Source organism: Somniosus microcephalus, chromosome 10 (genome assembly GCF_052327205.1).
Source record: "Somniosus microcephalus isolate GS21.2 chromosome 10, FLI_Smic_1.0, whole genome shotgun sequence".
NCBI lineage: Eukaryota > Metazoa > Chordata > Chondrichthyes > Squaliformes > Somniosidae > Somniosus > Somniosus microcephalus.
Window position 1 is genome coordinate 74,358,242 of NC_140996.1, and position 20,101 is coordinate 74,378,342.

Consider the following 20,101-nt stretch of genomic DNA (forward strand, 5'->3'; position numbering starts at 1 on the left):
AAAAAAGGGGGCTATTGGCAGATACAAAGGACTAAAGACAGAGGAAGCCCTGGAGGAGTATAAACAAGTGCAGGGGATACATAAAAAAGAAATTAGGAGAGCGAGGAGGGCCATGAAATAACACCGGTGAGAAAAATAAAGGAAAATCCAAAGGTGTTTTATAAGTATACTAGCTGGGGGTGCCCGGCGGTGGCCGAGGCTTTTTTGAGGGCATGTTGTTGTTGGAAGACAGAGAGAGCGAGTGCGCGCGACGGGGGGGGGGGGGGGGAAGAGAGAGCGCGACGGGGGGGAAGAGAGAGCGCGACGGGGGGGAAGAGAGAGCGCGACGGGGGGGGGAAGAGAGCGCGCGACGGGGGGGGGAAGAGAGAGCGCGACGGGGGGGGAAGAGAGAGCGCGACGGGGGGGAAGAGATGAGCGCGACGGGGGGGGAAGAGAGAGCGCGACGGGGGGGGGAAGAGAGAGCGCGACGGGTGGGGGAAGAGAGAGCGCGACGGGGGGGAAGAGAGAGCGCGACGGGGGGGAAGAGAGAGCGCGACGGGGGGGAAGAGAGAGCGCGACGGGGGGGAAGAGAGAGCGCGACGGGGGGGGGAAGAGAGAGCGCGACGGGGGGGGGGAAGAGAGAGGCGACGGGGGGGAAGAGAGAGCGCGACGGGGGGGGAAGAGAGAGCGCGACGGGGGGGGGAAGAGAGAGCGCGACGGGGGGGGAAGAGAGAGCGCGACGGGGGGGGAAGAGAGAGCGCGACGGGGGGGGAAGAGAGAGCGCGACGGGGGGGGAGGAGAGAGCGCGACGGGGGGGGAGGAGAGAGCGCGACGGGGGGAGGGAGAGAGCGCGACGGGGGGGGAGGAAGAGAGCGCGACGGGGGGGGGAGGATGAGAGCGCGACGGGGGGGAGGAGAGAGCGCGAGGGGGGGGAGGAGAGAGCGCGACGGGGGGGGAGGAGAGAGCGCGACGGGGGGGGAGGAGAGAGCGCGACGGGGGGGAGAGAGAGCGCGACGGGGGGGAGGAGAGAGCGCGACGGGGGGGGAGAGAGAGCGCGACGGGGGGAGAGAGAGCGCGACGGGGGGGAAGAGAGCGCGACGGGGGGGAAGAGAGAGCGCGACGGGGGGGAAGAGAGAGCGCGACGGGGGGGAAGAGAGAGCGCGACGGGGGGGAAGAGAGAGCGCGACGGGGGGGAAGAGAGAGCGCGACGGGGGGGAAGAGAGAGCGCGACGGGGGGGAAGAGAGAGCGCGACGGGGGGGAAGAGAGAGCGCGACGGGGGGGAAGAGAGAGCGCGACGGGGGGGAAGAGAGAGCGCGACGGGGGGGAAGAGAGAGCGCGACGGGGGGGAAGAGAGAGCGCGACGGGGGGAAGAGAGAGCGCGACGGGGGGGAAGAGAGAGCGCGACGGGGGGGAAGAGAGAGCGCGACGGGGGGGAAGAGAGAGCGCGACGGGGGGAAGAGAGAGCGCGACGGGGGGGAAGAGAGAGCGCGACGGGGGGGAAGAGAGAGCGCGACGGGGGGGAAGAGAGAGCGCGACGGGGGGGAAGAGAGAGCGCGACGGGGGGGAAGAGAGAGCGCGACGGGGGGGGAAGAGAGAGCGCGACGGGGGGGAAGAGAGAGCGCGACGGGGGGGGAAGAGAGAGCGCGACGGGGGGGGAAGAGAGAGCGCGACGGGGGGGGAAGAGAGAGCGCGACGGGGGGGGAAGAGAGAGCGCGACGGGGGGGAAGAGAGAGCGCGACGGGGGGGAAGAGAGAGCGCGACGGGGGGGAAGAGAGAGCGCGACGGGGGGGAAGAGAGAGCGCGACGGGGGGGAAGAGAGAGCGCGACGGGGGGGAAGAGAGAGCGCGACGGGGGGGAAGAGAGAGCGCGACGGGGGGGAAGAGAGAGCGCGACGGGGGGGAAGAGAGAGCGCGACGGGGGGAAGAGAGAGCGCGACGGGGGGGAAGAGAGAGCGCGACGGGGGGGAAGAGAGAGCGCGACGGGGGGGGAAGAGAGAGCGCGACGGGGGGGAAGAGAGAGCGCGACGGGGGGGAAGAGAGAGCGCGACGGGGGGGGAAGAGAGAGCGCGACGGGGGGGGAAGAGAGAGCGCGACGGGGGGGAAGAGAGAGCGCGACGGGGGGGAAGAGAGAGCGCGACGGGGGGGGGGGAAGAGAGAGCGCGACGGGGGGGGGGAAGAGAGAGCGCGACGGGGGGGGGAAGAGAGAGCGCGACGGGGGGGGGAAGAGAGAGCGCGACGGGGGGGGGGAAGAGAGAGCGCGACGGGGGGGGGAAGAGAGAGCGCGACGGGGGGGAAGAGAGAGCGCGACGGGGGGGAAGAGAGAGCGCGACGGGGGGAAGAGAGAGCGCGACGGGGGGAAGAGAGAGCGCGACGGGGGGGGAAGAGAGAGCGCGACGGGGGGGAAGAGAGAGCGCGACGGGGGGAAGAGAGAGCGCGACGGGGGGGAAGAGAGAGCGCGACGGGGGGGAAGAGAGAGCGCGACGGGGGGGAAGAGAGAGCGCGACGGGGGGGAAGAGAGAGCGCGACGGGGGGAAGAGAGAGCGCGACGGGGGGGAAGAGAGAGCGCGACGAGGGGGGAAGAGAGAGCGCGACGGGGGGGGAAGAGAGAGCGCGACGGGGGGGGGAAGAGAGAGCGCGACGGGGGGGGAAGAGAGAGCGCGACGGGGGGGGGGAAGAGAGAGCGCGACGGGGGGGGGAAGAGAGAGCGCGACGGGGGGGGAAGAGAGAGCGCGACGGGGGGGGGAAGAGAGAGCGCGACGGGGGGGGGGAAGAGAGAGCGCGACGGGGGGGGGGAAGAGAGAGCGCGACGGGGGGGGAAGAGAGAGCGCGACGGGGGGGAAGAGAGAGCGCGACGGGGGGGGAAGAGAGAGCGCGACGGGGGGGAAGAGAGAGCGCGACGGGGGGGGGAAGAGAGAGCGCGACGGGGGGGGGGAAGAGAGAGCGCGACGGGGGGGGGAAGAGAGAGCGCGACGGGGGGGGAAGAGAGAGCGCGACGGGGGGGAAGAGAGAGCGCGACGGGGGGGAGAGAGAGCGCGACGGGGGGGAAGAGAGAGCGCGACGGGGGGGGGAAGAGAGAGCGCGACGGGGGGAAGAGAGAGCGCGACGGGGGGGAAGAGAGAGCGCGACGGGGGGGGGGGAAGAGAGAGCGCGACGGGGGGAAGAGAGAGCGCGACGGGGGGGAAGAGAGAGCGCGACGGGGGGGAAGAGAGAGCGCGACGGGGGGAAGAGAGAGCGCGACGGGGGGGAAGAGAGAGCGCGACGGGGGGGAAGAGAGAGCGCGACGGGGGGGAAGAGAGAGCGCGACGGGGGGGAAGAGAGAGCGCGACGGGGGGGGAAGAGAGAGCCGCGACGGGGGGGGAAGAGAGAGCGCGACGGGGGGGGAAGAGGAGAGCGCGACGGGGGGGGAAGAGAGAGCGCGACGGGGGGGGAAGAGAGAGCGCGACGGGGGGGAGAGAGAGCGCGACGGGGGGGGAAGAGAGAGCGCGACGGGGGGGGAAGAGAGAGCGCGACGGGGGGGGAAGAGAGAGCGCGACGGGGGGGGAAGAGAGAGCGCGACGGGGGGGAAGAGAGAGCGCGACGGGGGGGGAAGAGAGAGCGCGACGGGGGGGGAAGAGAGAGCGCGACGGGGGGGAAGAGAGAGCGCGACGGGGGGGGAAGAGAGAGCGCGACGGGGGGGGAAGAGAGAGCGCGACGGGGGGGAAGAGAGAGCGCGACGGGGGGGAGAGAGAGCGCGACGGGGGGGGAAGAGAGAGCGCGACGGGGGGGGAAGAGAGAGCGCGACGGGGGGGGAAGAGAGAGCGCGACGGGGGGGGAAGAGAGAGCGCGACGGGGGGGAAGAGAGAGCGCGACGGGGGGGGAAGAGAGAGCGCGACGGGGGGGAAGAGGAGCGCGACGGGGGGGGAAGAGAGAGCGCGACGGGGGGGAAGAGAGAGCGCGACGGGGGGGAAGAGAGAGCGCGACGGGGGGGGAAGAGAGAGCGCGACGGGGGGGGAAGAGAGAGCGCGACGGGGGGAGGGGAGGAGGAGAGCGCGACGGGGGGGAAGAGAGAGCGCGACGGGGGGAAGAGAGAGCGCGACGGGGGGGAAGAGAGAGCGCGACGGGGGGGAAGAGAGAGCGCGACGGGGGGGAAGAGAGAGCGCGACGGGGGGGAAGAGAGAGCGCGACGGGGGGGGAAGAGAGAGCGCGACGGGGGGGGAAGAGAGAGCGCGACGGGGGGGAAGAGAGAGCGCGACGGGGGGGAAGAGAGAGCGCGACGGGGGGGGAAGAGAGAGCGCGACGGGGGGGAAGAGAGAGCGCGACGGGGGGGGAAGAGAGAGCGCGACGGGGGGGGAAGAGAGAGCGCGACGGGGGGAGGCGCGGGGGGGAAGAGAGAGCGCGACGGGGGGGGAGAGAGAGCGCGACGGGGGGGAAGAGAGAGCGCGACGGGGGGGGAAGAGAGAGCGCGACGGGGGGGGAAGAGAGAGCGCGACGGGGGGGAAGAGAGAGCGCGACGGGGGGGAAGAGAAGAGCGCGACGGGGGGGAGAGAGAGCGCGACGGGGGGGGAAGGAGAGAGCGCGACGGGGGGGAAGAGAGAGCGCGACGGGGGGGGAAGAGAGAGCGCGACGGGGGGGGAAGAGAGAGCGCGACGGGGGGGAAGAGAGAGCGCGACGGGGGGGGGAAGAGAGAGCGCGACGGGGGGGAAGAGAGAGCGCGACGGGGGAAGAGAGAGCGCGACGGGGGGGAAGAGAGAGCGCGACGGGGGGGGAAGAGAGAGCGCGACGGGGGGGAAGAGAGAGCGCGACGGGGGGGAAGAGAGAGCGCGACGGGGGGGGAAGAGAGAGCGCGACGGGGGGGGAAGAGAGAGCGCGACGGGGGGGGAAGAGAGAGCGCGACGGGGGGAAGAGAGAGCGCGACGGGGGGGGGAAGAGAGAGCGCGACGGGGGGGGAAGAGAGAGCGCGACGGGGGGGGGAAGAGAGAGCGCGACGGGGGGGGAAGAGAGAGCGCGACGGGGGGGAAGAGAGAGCGCGACGGGGGGGGGAAGAGAGAGCGCGACGGGGGGGAAGAGAGAGCGCGACGGGGGGGAAGAGAGAGCGCGACGGGGGGGAAGAGAGAGCGCGACGGGGGGGGAAGAGAGAGCGCGACGGGGGGGAAGAGAGAGCGCGACGGGGGGGAAGAGAGAGCGCGACGGGGGGGGAAGAGAGAGCGCGACGGGGGGGAAGAGAGAGCGCGACGGGGGAAGAGAGCGCGACGGGGGGGGAAGAGAGAGCGCGACGGGGGAAGAGAGAGCGCGACGGGGGGGAAGAGAGAGCGCGACGGGGGGGAAGAGAGAGCGCGACGGGGGGAAGAGAGAGCGCGACGGGGGGGGAGAGAGAGCGCGACGGGGGGGGAAGAGAGAGCGCGACGGGGGGAAGAGAGAGCGCGACGGGGGGGAAGAGAGAGCGCGACGGGGGGGAAGAGTGAGCGCGACGGGGGGGAAGAGAGAGCGCGACGGGGGGGGAAGAGACGAGCGCGACGGGGGGGAAGAGAGAGCGCGACGGGGGGGGAAGAGAGAGCGCGACGGGGGGGAAGAGAGAGCGCGACGGGGGGGGAAGAGAGAGCGGACGGGGGGGAAGAGAGAGCGCGACGGGGGGGGAAGAGAGAGCGCGACGGGGGGGGAAGAGAGAGCGCGACGGGGGGGGGGAAGAGAGAGCGCGACGGGGGGGAAGAGAGAGCGCGACGGGGGGGAAGAGAGAGCGCGACGGGGGGGAAGAGAGAGCGCGACGGGGGGAGAGAGAGCGCGACGGGGGGGGAAGAGAGAGCGCGACGGGGGGGAAGAGAGAGCGCGACGGGGGGGGAAGAGAGAGCGCGACGGGGGGGAAGAGAGAGCGCGACGGGGGGGAAGAGAGAGCGCGACGGGGGGGGAAGAGAGAGCGCGACGGTGGGGGAAGAGAGAGCGCGACGGGGGGGGAAGAGAGAGCGCGACGGGGGGGAAGAGAGAGCGCGACGGGGGGGGAAGAGAGAGCGCGACGGGGGGGGAAGAGAGAGCGCGACGGGGGGGGAAGAGAGAGCGCGACGGGGGGGAAGAGAGAGCGCGACGGGGGGGGAAGAGAGAGCGCGACGGGGGGGGAAGAGAGAGCGCGACGGGGGGGGAAGAGAGAGCGCGACGGGGGGGAAGAGAGAGCGCGACGGGGGGGGAAGAGAGCGCGACGGGGGGAAGAGAGAGCGCGACGGGGGGAAGAGAGAGCGCGACGGGGGGGGGAAGAGAGAGCGCGACGGGGGGGGAAGAGAGAGCGCGACGGGGGGGAAGAGAGAGCGCGACGGGGGGAAGAGAGAGCGCGACGGGGGGGGAAGAGAGAGCGCGACGGGGGGGGAAGAGAGAGCGCGACGGGGGGGAAGAGAGAGCGCGACGGGGGGGGAAGAGAGAGCGCGACGGGGGGGGAAGAGAGAGCGCGACGGGGGGGAAGAGAGAGCGCGACGGGGGGGAAGAGAGAGCGCGACGGGGGGGAAGAGAGAGCGCGACGGGGGGAAGAGAGAGCGCGACGGGGGGGAAGAGAGAGCGCGACGGGGGGGGAAGAGAGAGCGCGACGGGGGGGGAAGAGAGAGCGCGACGGGGGGGAAGAGAGAGCGACGGGGGGGAGAGAGAGCGCGACGGGGGGGGGAAGAGAGAGCGCGACGGGGGGGGAAGAGAGAGCGCGACGGGGGGGGGGGAAGAGAGAGCGCGACGGGGGGGGGGGGGGAAGAGAGAGCGCGACGGGGGGGGGAAGAGAGAGCGCGACGGGGGGGGGGAAGAGAGAGCGCGACGGGGGGGGGGAAGAGAGAGCGCGACGGGGGGGGAAGAGAGAGCGCGACGGGGGGGAAGAGAGAGCGCGACGGGGGGGGAAGAGAGAGCGCGACGGGGGGGAAGAGAGAGCGCGACGGGGGGGGGGGAAGAGGAGAGCGCGACGGGGGGGAAGAGAGAGCGCGACGGGGGGGGGAAGAGAGAGCGCGACGGGGGGGTGAAGAGAGAGAGCGCGACGGGGGGGGAAGAGAGTGCGACGGGGGGGGGGAAGAGAGAGCGCGACGGGGGGGGTGGAAGAGAGCGCGCGACGGGGGGGGGAAGAGAGAGCGCGACGGGGGGGGGGAAGAGAGAGCGCGACGGGGGGGGGGGGGAAGAGAGAGCGCGACGGGGGGGGAAGAGAGAGCGCGACGGGGGGAAGAGAGAGCGCGACGGGGGGAAGAGAGAGCGCGACGGGGGGAAGAGAGAGCGCGACGGGGGGGGGGAAGAGAGAGCGCGACGGGGGGGAAGAGAGAGAGCGCGACGGGGGGGGGAAGAGAGAGCGCGACGGGGGGGTGAAGAGAGAGAGCGCGACGGGGGGGGGGAAGAGAGAGCGCGACGGGGGGGTGAAGAGAGAGAGCGCGACGGGGGGGGAAGAGAGTGCGACGGGGGGGGGGAAGAGAGAGCGCGACGGGGGGGGTGGAAGAGAGCGCGCGACGGGGGGGGGGGGGGGAAGAGAGAGCGCGACGGGCGGGGGGGGGGGCGGGGGAGGTGGCCCGATGAACCCCTGCGAAGGAAGGAAGGTGGTAAGCTCTCCCTCCCTGTCCCACCCCCTCACTCTTTCCCTCCCCCCCACCTCTCTCTCTCTCTCTCTCTTCGGCCCCACACCGCCAGGGATCAGCACCCGAGGAACCCGCCCAACGTGAACGAAGACCCTCCTTACCGGTCAGGCGTGCGCCGGGCCTCTTCCCCCGCGCATTCAGGAGGCGCGAGCTGGTTTCAAGACGGCCGGCCTGCCCCGTTGCCGGGGTAACCCGCCCCGCCCGAGAGCCGCAGCGGGCTCCGTTGCCGGGGTTTCCTTTTTTTTTCTTTTTCAAGACGCCGCGTCTCAGCCGGCGTGCCCCGTTGCCGGGGTAACCCCGCCCCGACCGAGAGCCGCAGCGGGCTCCGTTGCCGGGGTTTCCTTTTTTTTTCTTTTTCAAGACGCCGCGTCTCAGCTGCTCCTGCTGCGCGCGCACCCTGACCCTCGTGGCTGACGCCGTTGCCCCGGGTAACGTGACGCGGGGGGGGGGGGGGGGGGGCTGAGGAGCTTAGCAGAAGCCCTAGCTCGGGCCTGGCTGGGCAAGAAAGTCCAGGCTTTCAGGCCTAACAAAAAAACGGGAAAAGGTAGGAAAAAGAATGTTCAGTTTAGAAAAAATATTTACAAATGAATGAAGTTTTTTTGAAAACAATTTAATAAATTCAATTTTATTTTGCTGGAAATGTATATTTGAAAAGAAAGACGCAGAAAGCAGGAAAAAGAATGGAAGCAAGATGGCGGCCACTCACCTCGGTTCAGAAGGATAAGGCCCGCCCGCACACGCACCGATTGGTCGACCGGTCAGGTCACCGAAGCGTAGGATTGGTCAATCGTCAAGTCACTCGACACTCAACTGTAGGATGGCACGCGCCAGGAACCCGCCGTACGATGTCGACCTCGACGTCACACGGTCGCTAATGAGATGCCAATGAGCGGAACGCTGAACGTTTTTTGGATACCGCGGGCTGCGATTTTTGTCCGGCCGAAACGTAAAGACGCCTATCACCGGTCCGGAATCGCAAGCTTTCTTTTGAGGCGACGCGCGCGTCGGTACGCTCTATAACTTTCAAACGTATAGAACACGGACAGACAGAGACAGACAGACATTGGACAGACAGAAGAGCTCTTTTATATATATATATATAGCTAGAGATTATTAAGGGCAAGAGGATAACTAGGGAAAGAGTAGGGCCCATTAGGGACCAAAGTGGCAATCCGTTTGTGGAGCCAGAAGATGTAGGTGGGGTTTTAAATGAATTTTTTGCATCCGTGTTCACTATGGAGAAGGACGATGTAGACAGAGAAATCGGGCAGGGGGACTGTGATATACTTGAACATCTTAGCATCTAGAGGGAGGAGGTACTAGCGTTTTTAGCAGGCTTAAAAGTGGATAAATCCCCAGGCCCGGACGAGATGTATCCCAGGTTGCTGTGTGAGGCAAAGAAGGAGATTGCAGGGGCTCTGACACAAATTTTCAGAACCTCTCTGGCCACAGGGATGTGCCAGAGGACTGGAGAACAGCTAACGTAGTACCATTATTCAAGAAGGGTAGTAGGGATAAACCAGGGAATTACAGGCCAGTGAGCCTAACATCAGTGGTAGGGAAATTATTGGAAAAAATTCTGAGGGACAGAATTAGTCTCCACTTGGAGAGGCAAGGATTAATCAGGGATAGTCAGCATGGCTTTGTCAAGGGTAAATCATGTCTGACCAATTTGATTGAATTTTGAGAGGGGGTGACTAGGTGTGTGGATGAGGGTAGTGCAGTGGATGTGGTATACATGGATTTCAGTAAGGCTTTCGATAAAGTCCCGCATAGGAGACTGGTCAAGAAGGTAAGAGCTGATGGGATCCAGGGTGCCTTGGCACATTGGATCCAAAACTGGCTTAGTGGCAGAAAGCAGAGGGTGATGGTCGAAGGTTGTTCTTGTGACTGGAAGCCTGTGTCCAGTGGGGTACCGCAGGGGTCGGTGCTGGGTCCCTTGCTGTTTGTGGTCTACATTAATGATTTGGATGTGAATGTAAAAGGTATGATCAGTAAGTTCACAGATGACACGAAAATTGGTGGGGTGGTAAATAGCGAGGAGTTGGTCAGATGGGCGGAACAGTGGCTAATGGAATTTAACCCTGAAAAGTGTGAGGTGATGCACTTTGGAGGGACTAACAAGGCAAGGGAATACACAAGATACACAAAGATCCTAGGAAAGACAGAGGATCAGAGGGACCTTGGTGTGCATGTACATAGATCCCTGAAGGCAGCAGAACAGGTGGATAAGGTGGTTAAAAAGGCATATGGGATACTTATATTCTATGCCTCGGCTAATGAAGGCAAGAGCAGGGAGGTTATGATGGAGCTGTACAAAACGCTGGTTAGGCCACAGCTGGAATACTGTGTGCAGTTCTGGTCGCCACACTATAGGAAGGATGTGATTGCTTTGGAGAGGGTGCAGAGGAGATTCACCAGGATGTTACCTGGGCTGGAGCGCTTCAGCTATGAAGAAAGACTGGACAGGCTGGGGTTGTCTTCCTTGGAGCAGAGAAGGCTGAGGGGGAACTGATTGAGGTGTACAAAATTATGAGGGGCATAGATAGGGTAGATAGAAAGGAACTTTTTCCCTTAGTAGAGGGGTCAATAACAAGGGGGCATAGATTCAAGGTAAGGGGCAGGAGGTTTAGAGGGGATTTGAGGAAGAACTTTTTCACCCAGAGGGTGGTTGGAATCTGGAACTCACTGCCTGAAAGGGTGGTAGAGGCAGGAACCCTCACAACATTCAAGAAGCATTTGGATGAGCACTTGAAATGCCATAGCATACAAGGCTACGGACCAAATGCTGGAAAATGGGATTAGATTAGACAGGGCTTGATGGCCGGCGCGGACGCGATGGGCCGAAGGGCCTCTTTCTGTGCTGTATAACTCTATAATCCTATTATTATTTTCTAAGTGCCCTGTTACCACGTCCTTAATAATATATTCTAGCATTTTCCCTACTAAAGGTTATGCAGTTTGGGAATTCAGAAGGTGTTGTTTTGTTGTTGTTAAAACTTTCTAAATTGTGCATAAACCCAGGATGTTGTTTAATTTTAACGTGAATTTTTCTAACGTATAATAAATGATCTTAAGCCATGGCTTCTGCCAGGTTTGTTTAGGAAAAAGAGCCTATTAAGTTAAATGTAAAATTAAACCTTATGGCAATAAAAAGAGTATTTCCCCAAATTAAAGTGTAAACTCCTGCAGAGCACATGCACTCATACACAAGGGCACAATATTTTAACTCCTGCTAACCAGTGATTTGTATGAGTTTGACATTACCTCTTCGCTTTTGTGCTCTTTGCCCCTATTTATAAAACCAAGGATTCCATTCTTTGTTTCACAGCTTTATCAATTTGGACCCTCCTCTCAGAAATTAGAATATCAGAACTTCTGTCTCTTCTTATAATCCTTTTAAGATTTTACCATTTAATGTACATTACACTTATTACTCTTGCTCCCAAAATGTATCTCAATTTTCTCTACATTACATTTCATATTTCATCTATCTGCATAATCTATTGACCTGTGTAGATCAAAAATTATAAAAAGAAATAGTAAAGTATACTACAGACACATAAATAACAAAAGGAAAATCAGGATACAGATGGGGCCACTAAGATAAACTCACAAATAATGACAGCAAAATGGCAGAAATATTGAATCGTTACTTTGCCTCAGTATTTACCAGGGAGGCTAACAGGGTGGGCATGACTTTAGAAGAAGATATCAAAAAAGATATAAAGAAAGATATAAAGACATTTAAGATAGAAAGGGGAGAGAAAATTGATAAACTAGTCAAATTTGAGCAGAAAAAAGCCATGGCCCAGATCGATTGCCTCCACACGTACTAAAAGCTAGGGAAGAGATAGCAGAGGCACTAATATAAAAATTCATTATAAAAAGGAATAGTGAACTTAGACCAGTTAGCTTAACATTGTTGGAAGAATGTTAATGGAATTGTTACTCACAGATGAAATAGAAAAACATCTAGAAACTGAAGCTATAATAGTCAGCAGGGATTTCAAAAGGGAAGGTCATGCTTGACCAACCTTATTGAATTCTTTGAAACAACAGGAAGAGTAGATAAGGGTAATGTAGTAGATGTAATATACTTGGATTTTCAAAAGGCCTTTGATAAGGTACCACGTTGTAGACGCATGACTAAGGTCAGAGACTGTGCAGTTAGGGGGCAAGTAGCAGAATAGATAGCAAGCTGGCTATAAAAGAGAAAACAGAGTAGGGGTTAAAGGTAGTTACCCAGACTGGTGGAAGGTGGGAAGTGGTGTTCCACAGGAACCGATGCTGGGACTACGGTTGTTCATCATTTACTTAAACGATTTTGGCTCAGGAATTGGAATTACAATTTCAAAATTGCAGATGACGCCAAATTGGTGGGTATAGTTAATACTGAGGAAGACTGTGACAAAATAGAAGATGGTAATAAACTTTCAGAATGGATGTGTAAATGACAAATTAATTTCAATATAGCTAAGTGCGAGATGGTGCATTTTGGTAGGAGGAATAAGGAGGCCACATACTTCTTGGAAAAATAAGAGTCTAAATGGGGTACAGGAGCAAAGCGATCTAGATTCACAAATGATTAAAAGTAGCAATGCAGGTTTACAAGGCCATAAACATGCAAACAAAGCACTGGGGTTTATTTCTAGAGGAATAGAATTGAAAAGCAGAGAAGTTATGTTGAACCTTGGTTAGACCACACTTGGAATAACATGCACAGTTCTGGTGTCCATATTACAAAATGATATAGAGGCACTAGAGAAGGCGCAAAAAAGATTTACAAGGATGACAATAGAACTGAGAGATTATAACTATCAGGAAAGACTGCACAGATGAAGGCTCTTTTCTCTAGAAAAGAGACACCCGAGGGGTGACCTAATAGGAGGTCTTTAAAATGATGAAGTGATTTGATAGGGTAGACGTAGAGAAGATGTTTCCACTTGTGGGAGAGTTCAAAACTAGGGCCCTAAATAGAAGAGTCACTAATCAATCCAATAAGGCATTCAGGAGAAACTTCTTTACTCAGAGAGTGATTAGAATGTGGAATTTGGAGTAGTTAAGGCGAATAGCATAGATGAATTTAAGGGGAAGCTAGGTAAGTACATGAGGGAGAAAGGAATAGAAGTACAATAAAATCTCAACTACTCAGTCTCAATTTGCCTTTAAGGTGTGTGGCCACGCAGCGATCTGCAGGCCCCGCGCAGCCGACTCAACGTTGTTCTAATAGCAAAGCTGTGCATGTATGATCATTTGAATGGGCCACGCACCCAAACAAATTAGCAGAAACATTGCTCAGTCTTAGATTCCATGTTGCTAACTCGTCTACTTTAACCAATCAAGTGGTGTAAAGCTCATTTCCTACCCGTGTATTGCTAATTAGAAATGCAAGTTTTTGTTGTAATGACTTTAGATGCTTTTTTTTAGCGTCTTTAGTGGAAAATTGGTGTTAATAGATAGGATAAACAGGACAAATTTCATAACAAATCTTCTAATTTCTACTGGTACAGGATTTTAATGTGTTATACATACATACCGATCACAGTCACAGTGCTCGTTTCTTGGTAATTTCCTAATGGGAAAGTGACCACCTTGCAGATGTAGTTTCCAGAATCTGAAAACCCAACTTTGGTAATAAGAATTGTTGCATCTTTTAAAGATGGATTTGTGAACACAGCTCTTCCTGGATAGTTCCCTTGGAATGAGATTCCATAATTAGGATGAAACACTGCAACAGTATCTGTGGTCCCATGTTCTTGCTTCTCCCAGGAGATCTGAGTTACAGTTTCTTTCACCGTGACCAAACACTTTAAGGTGACATTTTTGCCCAAAATTGCAGATACCTTCCGATCAACAACAACTGGTCCAGCCAAGGCACCTATTAAGAAAAGTAAATGATTACAAAATTTGATAGCAAAAATTCTCTTCCCCACACTTCCTTAAAAAGTAAACCGAATGGAAGCTTCCCCAGTGGCTCAATGAAGAAATGCATTGTCGGTTGATCTTGAGCCTCAAAGATCAGAAAGATTTGAAATTCAATTTTTGGTCTCTGCTCAGTTTGCTGATCTTAGCCAGGACAATGATAAGGGCTCTATAACTGGAAATATCTTCAAGGTGGAAGTCAAGGTGGAGGAAAGAAAATCAAACAGGGTTCACATTCCTGAACAGCATCGGCTGATCCATGTTGAAAACTATGCCCAAAAGCAGGATTGGGCTTGGCTGCAGCCGTGATGCCTCTACTGACTTTCAAGTCTGGGCTTACAGGAAACATGGGTTTGCTTTTGGAAACTACCTCATGCTATGAATACAAATAAAGTAAATGGGAATAGAGCCTGAACCACCACTGTGATACTTTCGCCATTAAAATTAAAGCATGGAACATATGCTTGTGCCCCTAGTTTCCAAACAGAGTAACCTCTTCAACAGAATCATCAAGGAAAGGAGGAAAAACTAAAGGGCAAGTCTGCCAAATTTACTCTTGTGGTGGTAATCAGCATCAGAAACGATTTGGAAACATTTCACCTGCCCAACATAGTTATCATTAAATGGAGCATAGCACAGGAGATACAAGAGACAGAAAAAGACAAGTAAAAAGTAGTTTAACTCAGGATTTCAAACTGGGGTCAGTTAACCCAAGGGGCTTCATGTGGTTATCAGATTTCCATCCCCCCACATCAGATTTCTTTATTTTTTCATATTTGTTGACTTACTTTCTTTAATAACACCATTCTTTTCCTTTGGTGGCTGAAACTGTCTTTTGGAAGTTAGGGCAATAAATCCCCCAGAGTGTCAATATTTGCCAGGGATCCCAACCGAAAAACACTGATGTAACTTGTGGCCTCAAACCAACATACATGTTTAAAAAAATCTAACATCATCCTGATCATTTTAACTTGCAGACTGAGCTTCTGATATTTGACACTTAACAGTGCTGTCCAATATAAATTGCAGACTACGGCAACACCGTTTTAGCCATATGTACTAATTTTAGTAGAAAACACCTTACACAATACTCATAAGTACCTCACACATGTATATTTATATAACAAGCATTTACCACCATTCAATAACCAAGGAAGTAAAGCACTCAACAATCAAAAAACATTTGCACAATCTACATTTCGTCTTCCCATTTTATCTATAAATGCACAAAAAGTTTAAAGTACACATGCATACACCATGCAAATTTGAATATCGAGATCACATGCCTAACAGTGTTTATTGTTCATTTTTAATTTCCTAATCAGAACAATTAGCCACACCTGGATTCAGAATTAGCCACATGTGGCTAATGCATTGCACAACACTGGCATAATGTTTTTATTTAGAACATTATGGGGGTTATTTCGGGGAAAGGGTGAAAACAGGCGCTAAGTGGGTGCTGTGTAATGAGACATGCCTGTTTAAAAGTCTAGTTTTAGCCTGCAATTTTGGGGCTAATTGCCAATTACCATGATTTAAACTTGCCTGGAGGCGCTAAAACGGACACCTGCATGTTTAGCATTCAAGCACTGATTAAGAGCAATTTTTGTGAAGAGGTTTATGTAGCCTCTACGCACACATTTCCACTGAAGGTATGGAGTGCACTGGCTGGAAGATAAAGGCACGTATCAGGATGGCTCAAGGACCGAGGGAGAGGGTGCACAGGTTCTTGGACACGGCACTGGAGGTCCAGGTGCAGGAGGTCCAGAGGAGGACGGATGTCCTGTACCCGCAGGGGTGAAGTAGGTCACAGAGGCAAATAATGTGATGGATGTGGGAGATCATCGCCAAGGAGGTCAGAGCCAGGTGCCCGGTCACCAGGAGCTGGCTCCAGTGCTGCAAAAAAACTAATGATTTGACACAAGTAGTCAAAGTAAGATCTCATCTCACAAACATACTTCTCAATAACGGCACAACAACCTCATCACACTTCATCCACCATCTAACTATACACTAACATATACACACCCCACACTATTGCATCACAGGCACTACTCTCACCTCGGACACATCTGACAGCTCTTCAATCATGCGATACTTCACACACACACAACCTCACCTACCAATACACTCACTCATTCACAATCACCATTCTCTCTCTTCCAGGACAACATGGCACATAACAGGTACCAGCAGGACCTGACCAGGGAAGGGGAAACACGACTGCATGAGATCACTCCCCTTGAGGAGGCAGTGCTGGTGGTGATTGGGACAGGAATGGCAGATGCTGTGACCAAAGGCAGAGCAGGGGACATATTGCCTCAAAGTATGTGGCCACTCCAGCTTCCTTACAAATCCACAACTATTCCTGATCTCTAATCCCCAAACCTATTCTCACTCACACGCTCCATATACTCTCATCACACACATCCTCCTGCAGTGGCCACACACGCTGCACCCTAACACTTCTAGCTTCCCAGGAGCAAGATCCGCCTCGCCCAATGGAGGAACTGGAAGAGGAGGTAGAGCCACCTCACCCCCCGGAGGAAGGAGGAGGAGAGCGAGGAAGAAGGCACTGCATCAATTGCTACAACTGTCGTAGGCACCAGCTCAGAGACTGGCACTATGTGCAGCTTACAGGCTGAGGTAGAACAGGGATCCTCACTGTAGGACACACCGACACTAATGGGCAGCAGCCACACCGGGTGGAAAGGACACCGGAGGTACCACCTTGCTAGGTGCAAGGTCACATATTAGTTCTGCTGCAGAGAGTCAGATGAGGACCTCGCAGGGCCAAGATTCAGAAGGTGGCTGATGGGGTGAACAAACCAAGGCTTTGTGCAATGGACAGCCTGCCTGCAAGGTTACGGGCCGTGGTGCAGGGGGATGGAGGAGTCTGCCTCCAGCTTGGCCCACGGATCGACATAGAGCCTAGAACTCATCCTCCAGCGTGGAGAGGCTGGCCAATTCCATCCAGCGATCTGTGGAGCCCAACATCATGCAGCGTCTGGTGGCTGAGGTCGCAGCTTCCGTAGAATGGCAAAGTGCTGCAATGGAAGCTCAGGCCGCTGCCATGGTAGCTCTGGGCTCCTCGGTTGAAAGGGGCTTGTACAGTGTCTCAGCTGCCCAGAGATCTGTCCTCCATGGATAGATGGAATTATGGAGCAGGAACCTACTGGTCTCTCTCCAGATGGCAGCATTCCTGCTCCCTCCCCCATCACTCCACCATGGCCCTTGTAGTTGCCTGTCAGCCAGGCGGTCTAGACTACTCAATCCTATGCTGAGATGGTGACATCGGATGCGGGGCCATCACGACCCACAGCCTCTCGAGGGCGTTGCAGGAGGACATCTGAACTGCCCTCTTCAGATTCTCAGCAGCCATCCACCTCGTGCTGCTGCCAATCAGGTTGCATTTCATAGAATCACCAGAGTAGGCAAGAGCAGTTATACGAAATCTATCAAGGGTAAGCACCAGGGTGAATAGTTTAATATTTGTAAGTGCTGTTGGTTGTGTCATGTTTTCATTGCTCACTTTTGTTCTAGATAGAGCGATTATGGTAACTGGGTAGTGCTGGAATTGGTGATCATTTTTATTTTGTTCTTCATGGGGAAGGGGTTGAAAGAATGGAGTGCAGATGGTGGACTTCTTCATGGATCCTCAGTCGTGGAAGGTACATCATGTGGCAACAGTTCTCTAAAGTCTGATGGTGGAGGAAATCTCTCAAAAGCAGTCTTCAATTAGATAGTGGCAAGCGTTCCTCCCACGTGTGGGCCGTCTAACTGGAACCTTCTGGTGCTTCCCCTGGTCCCCCTCATCTTCCTCTTGTGGCTGGTGGTAATGACTGGTCTCTCATGACTACCAGATTGTGGAGCATGCAGCAAGTCATCACTAATCTGGAGTCCTCCTCGCCCGTGTGCCCATTTCTCCGCTTGCAGTTGGTGCTGCTCTGCCTGGCCTCATGTCCTCCTCCATACCAAGGGGAACCCCCTAGCAAGATCACCATAACCAAGCACTCCCTTTCTCCTGGTAACTCCTATAGGGTCTCCAATAAAGGTAGTAGTTCGTTGCACCACCTCTAAAAGGTAAGTATATCCTTCCTCAGATAAGGAGGCCAAAACTGTGCAATTGCAGCAAGTTTTGTTCGCCAACTCCCTTGCAATAAAGGCCAACATGCCATTTGCCTTCCTAATTGCTTGCTAACTTTGTGTTTCCTGTACAAAGACACCTAAATCTCTCTGAACACCAACATTTAATAGTTTCTCCCCATTTAAAAAATATTCTGTTTTTCTATTCTTCTTACCAAAGTTAATAACCTCACATTTCCCCACATTATACTCCATCTGCCACCTTATTGCCCATTCACTATCCCTTTGCAGGCTGTGTCCTCCTCAGAGTTTACTTTATTACCTAGTTTTGTATTGTCAGCAAACTTGGATACATTGCACTTGGTCCCTTCATCCAAGTCATTAATATAGATTGCAAATAGCTGAGGCCCAAGCACCCCACTAATTATGGCCTGCCAACCGGAAAATTACCCTTTTATCCTTACTCTTCGTTTTCTGTCCGCTAACCAATCTTCTATCCATGCTAGTATATTACCCCCACGAGCCCTTATTTTGCTTAGCAACCTTTTATGTGGTACCTTATCAAGTGCCTTTTGGAAATCCAAATATACTACATCCACTGGTTCCCCTTTATCTACCCTGCAAGGTACATTCTCAAATTTATTAAACATGATTTCCCTTTCATAATGCCATGTTCACTCTGCCTAATCATATTTATGATTTTCTAAGTGCCTTGTTACCATGTCCTTAATAATGGATTCCAGCACTTTCCCTACTACTGATGTCAGGCTAACTGGCCTGTAGTGCCCTGTTTTCTCTCTCCCTCCTTTTTTGAATAGTGGGGTTTGATTTGCTACCTTCCAATCTGCTGGGACCTTTCTAGAATCTAGGGAATTTTGGAAGATCACAACCAATGCATCAACTATCTCTGCAGCCACCTCTTTTAGAACCCATGTAGGCCATCAGGTCCTGGGGATTTATCGGCTTTTAATCCCATTAGTTTCTCGAGTACTTTTTCTCTACTGACATTAATTACTTTAAGTTCCTCACTCTCATTAGTCCCTTGGTTCCTCACTATTTTTTGTATGCTTGTATTCTACTATGAAGACTAGCATTCTACTATGAAGACAGATACAAAATATTTATTTAAAGTCTTTGCCATTTCCTTATTCCCCATTATAATTTCTCCTGTCTCAGCCTCTAAGGGACCAACACTTACTTTTGCTACGCTCTTCCTTTTTACATACTTGTAGAAGCCCTTACAATCTGTTTTTATATTTCTTGCTAATTTACTCATTCTATTTTCTCCCTTTTTAATCAATTTTTTGGTCATCCTTTGCTGGTTTCTACAGCTCTATTATTATTTGCAACATTATAAGCCTCTTCCTTTAATCTAATATACTATCCTTAACGTCTTACATAAGAACATAAGACGTAGGAGCAGTAGGAGGTCATTTGGCCTCTCGAGCTGCTCCACCATTCAATAAGATCATGGCTGATCTGATCTTGGCCTCAACTCCATTTCCCTGCCAGCTCCCCATAATCCTCGACACCCTTACCATTCAAATATCTGTCTAACTCCACCTTAAATATATGCAATGACCCAGCATCCACAGCTCTCTGGGGAAGAGAATTCCAAAGATTCACGACCCTCAGAGAAGAAATTCCTCCTCATTTCCGTTTTAAATGGGTGCCCCCTTATTCTGAAATTATGCCCCCTAGTTCTAGATTCCCCCACGAGGGGAAACATTCTCTCTGCATCTACCCTGTCAAGCCCCTTCAGAATCTTGTATGTTTCAATAAGATCCCCTCTCATTCTTCTAAACTCCAATGAGTATAGGCCCAACCTGCTTATTAACCTTTCTTCATAAGACAACCCCTTCATCTCCAGAGTTTTTAGATCTCAGTGGAATGTATATTCATTGAAAATTTTGGAATATTTCTTTATAACACTTGTTATAAAATACACTAAAAATATTCTTTAAATGAATGGATATGCAGCCATTTAGGGCAACCTGTCAAAATTTAATCAAAAAATCTGATTCAATCAGCAGAATAGAAACACACATTTTCATAGGTGCTACAGTAATCCTACTGCAATCTTAAAAATAAGGTGTATGCTATCAAAATATGAAGCAAAATTGAAGACAACTTAAATTTCCAATAAACAAAACAATGATATACCAGCACTTTCCAATTAAGTCAAACATTGCTAGACATTCAACAGAATAATTGCTACAGAATTTTTATGTAATTTATTTCTTTATACCTTCTTCTGCACCTTTTGATAGAAATTTTTAATAGAGCATTCTCTCAAATCAATCTACTTAAAATTCTGTGGGTTGCTTATTACTGAGTGTTCAGAATGTACAACTCAAATAATGGTCACACTCTGTAGGCCTGCACGCCTGCACCTTGTAATTACTTATTTTCCCCAAAAGCAATTAGAATTGGGACATGACTTCAGGAGCTGCTTCTCCTTTAGTTTCTTCCATAGTAATTGCACTACAATATTGTAAGGTTAAAATATCTTTTTACTAAATTTTCAATTAAGAAATGGTTTGTTTTTTTAAAGT

The 20,101-nt window shown here is 54.4% G+C and overlaps 1 protein-coding gene across 2 annotated transcripts in view; it reads right to left on the reverse strand.

The window, feature by feature from the left end:
* Window positions 1–20,101, reverse strand: part of nectin3b (nectin cell adhesion molecule 3b) — a 338,904-nt gene that overhangs the window by 81,014 nt on the left and 237,789 nt on the right. For both annotated transcript variants that reach the window (XM_085998621.1, XM_085998620.1), the window contains one exon: window positions 13,075–13,416. In XM_085998621.1, the coding sequence (XP_085854747.1) occupies window positions 13,075–13,416 (342 nt within the window). The remainder of the gene's footprint in view (window positions 1–13,074; window positions 13,417–20,101) is intronic.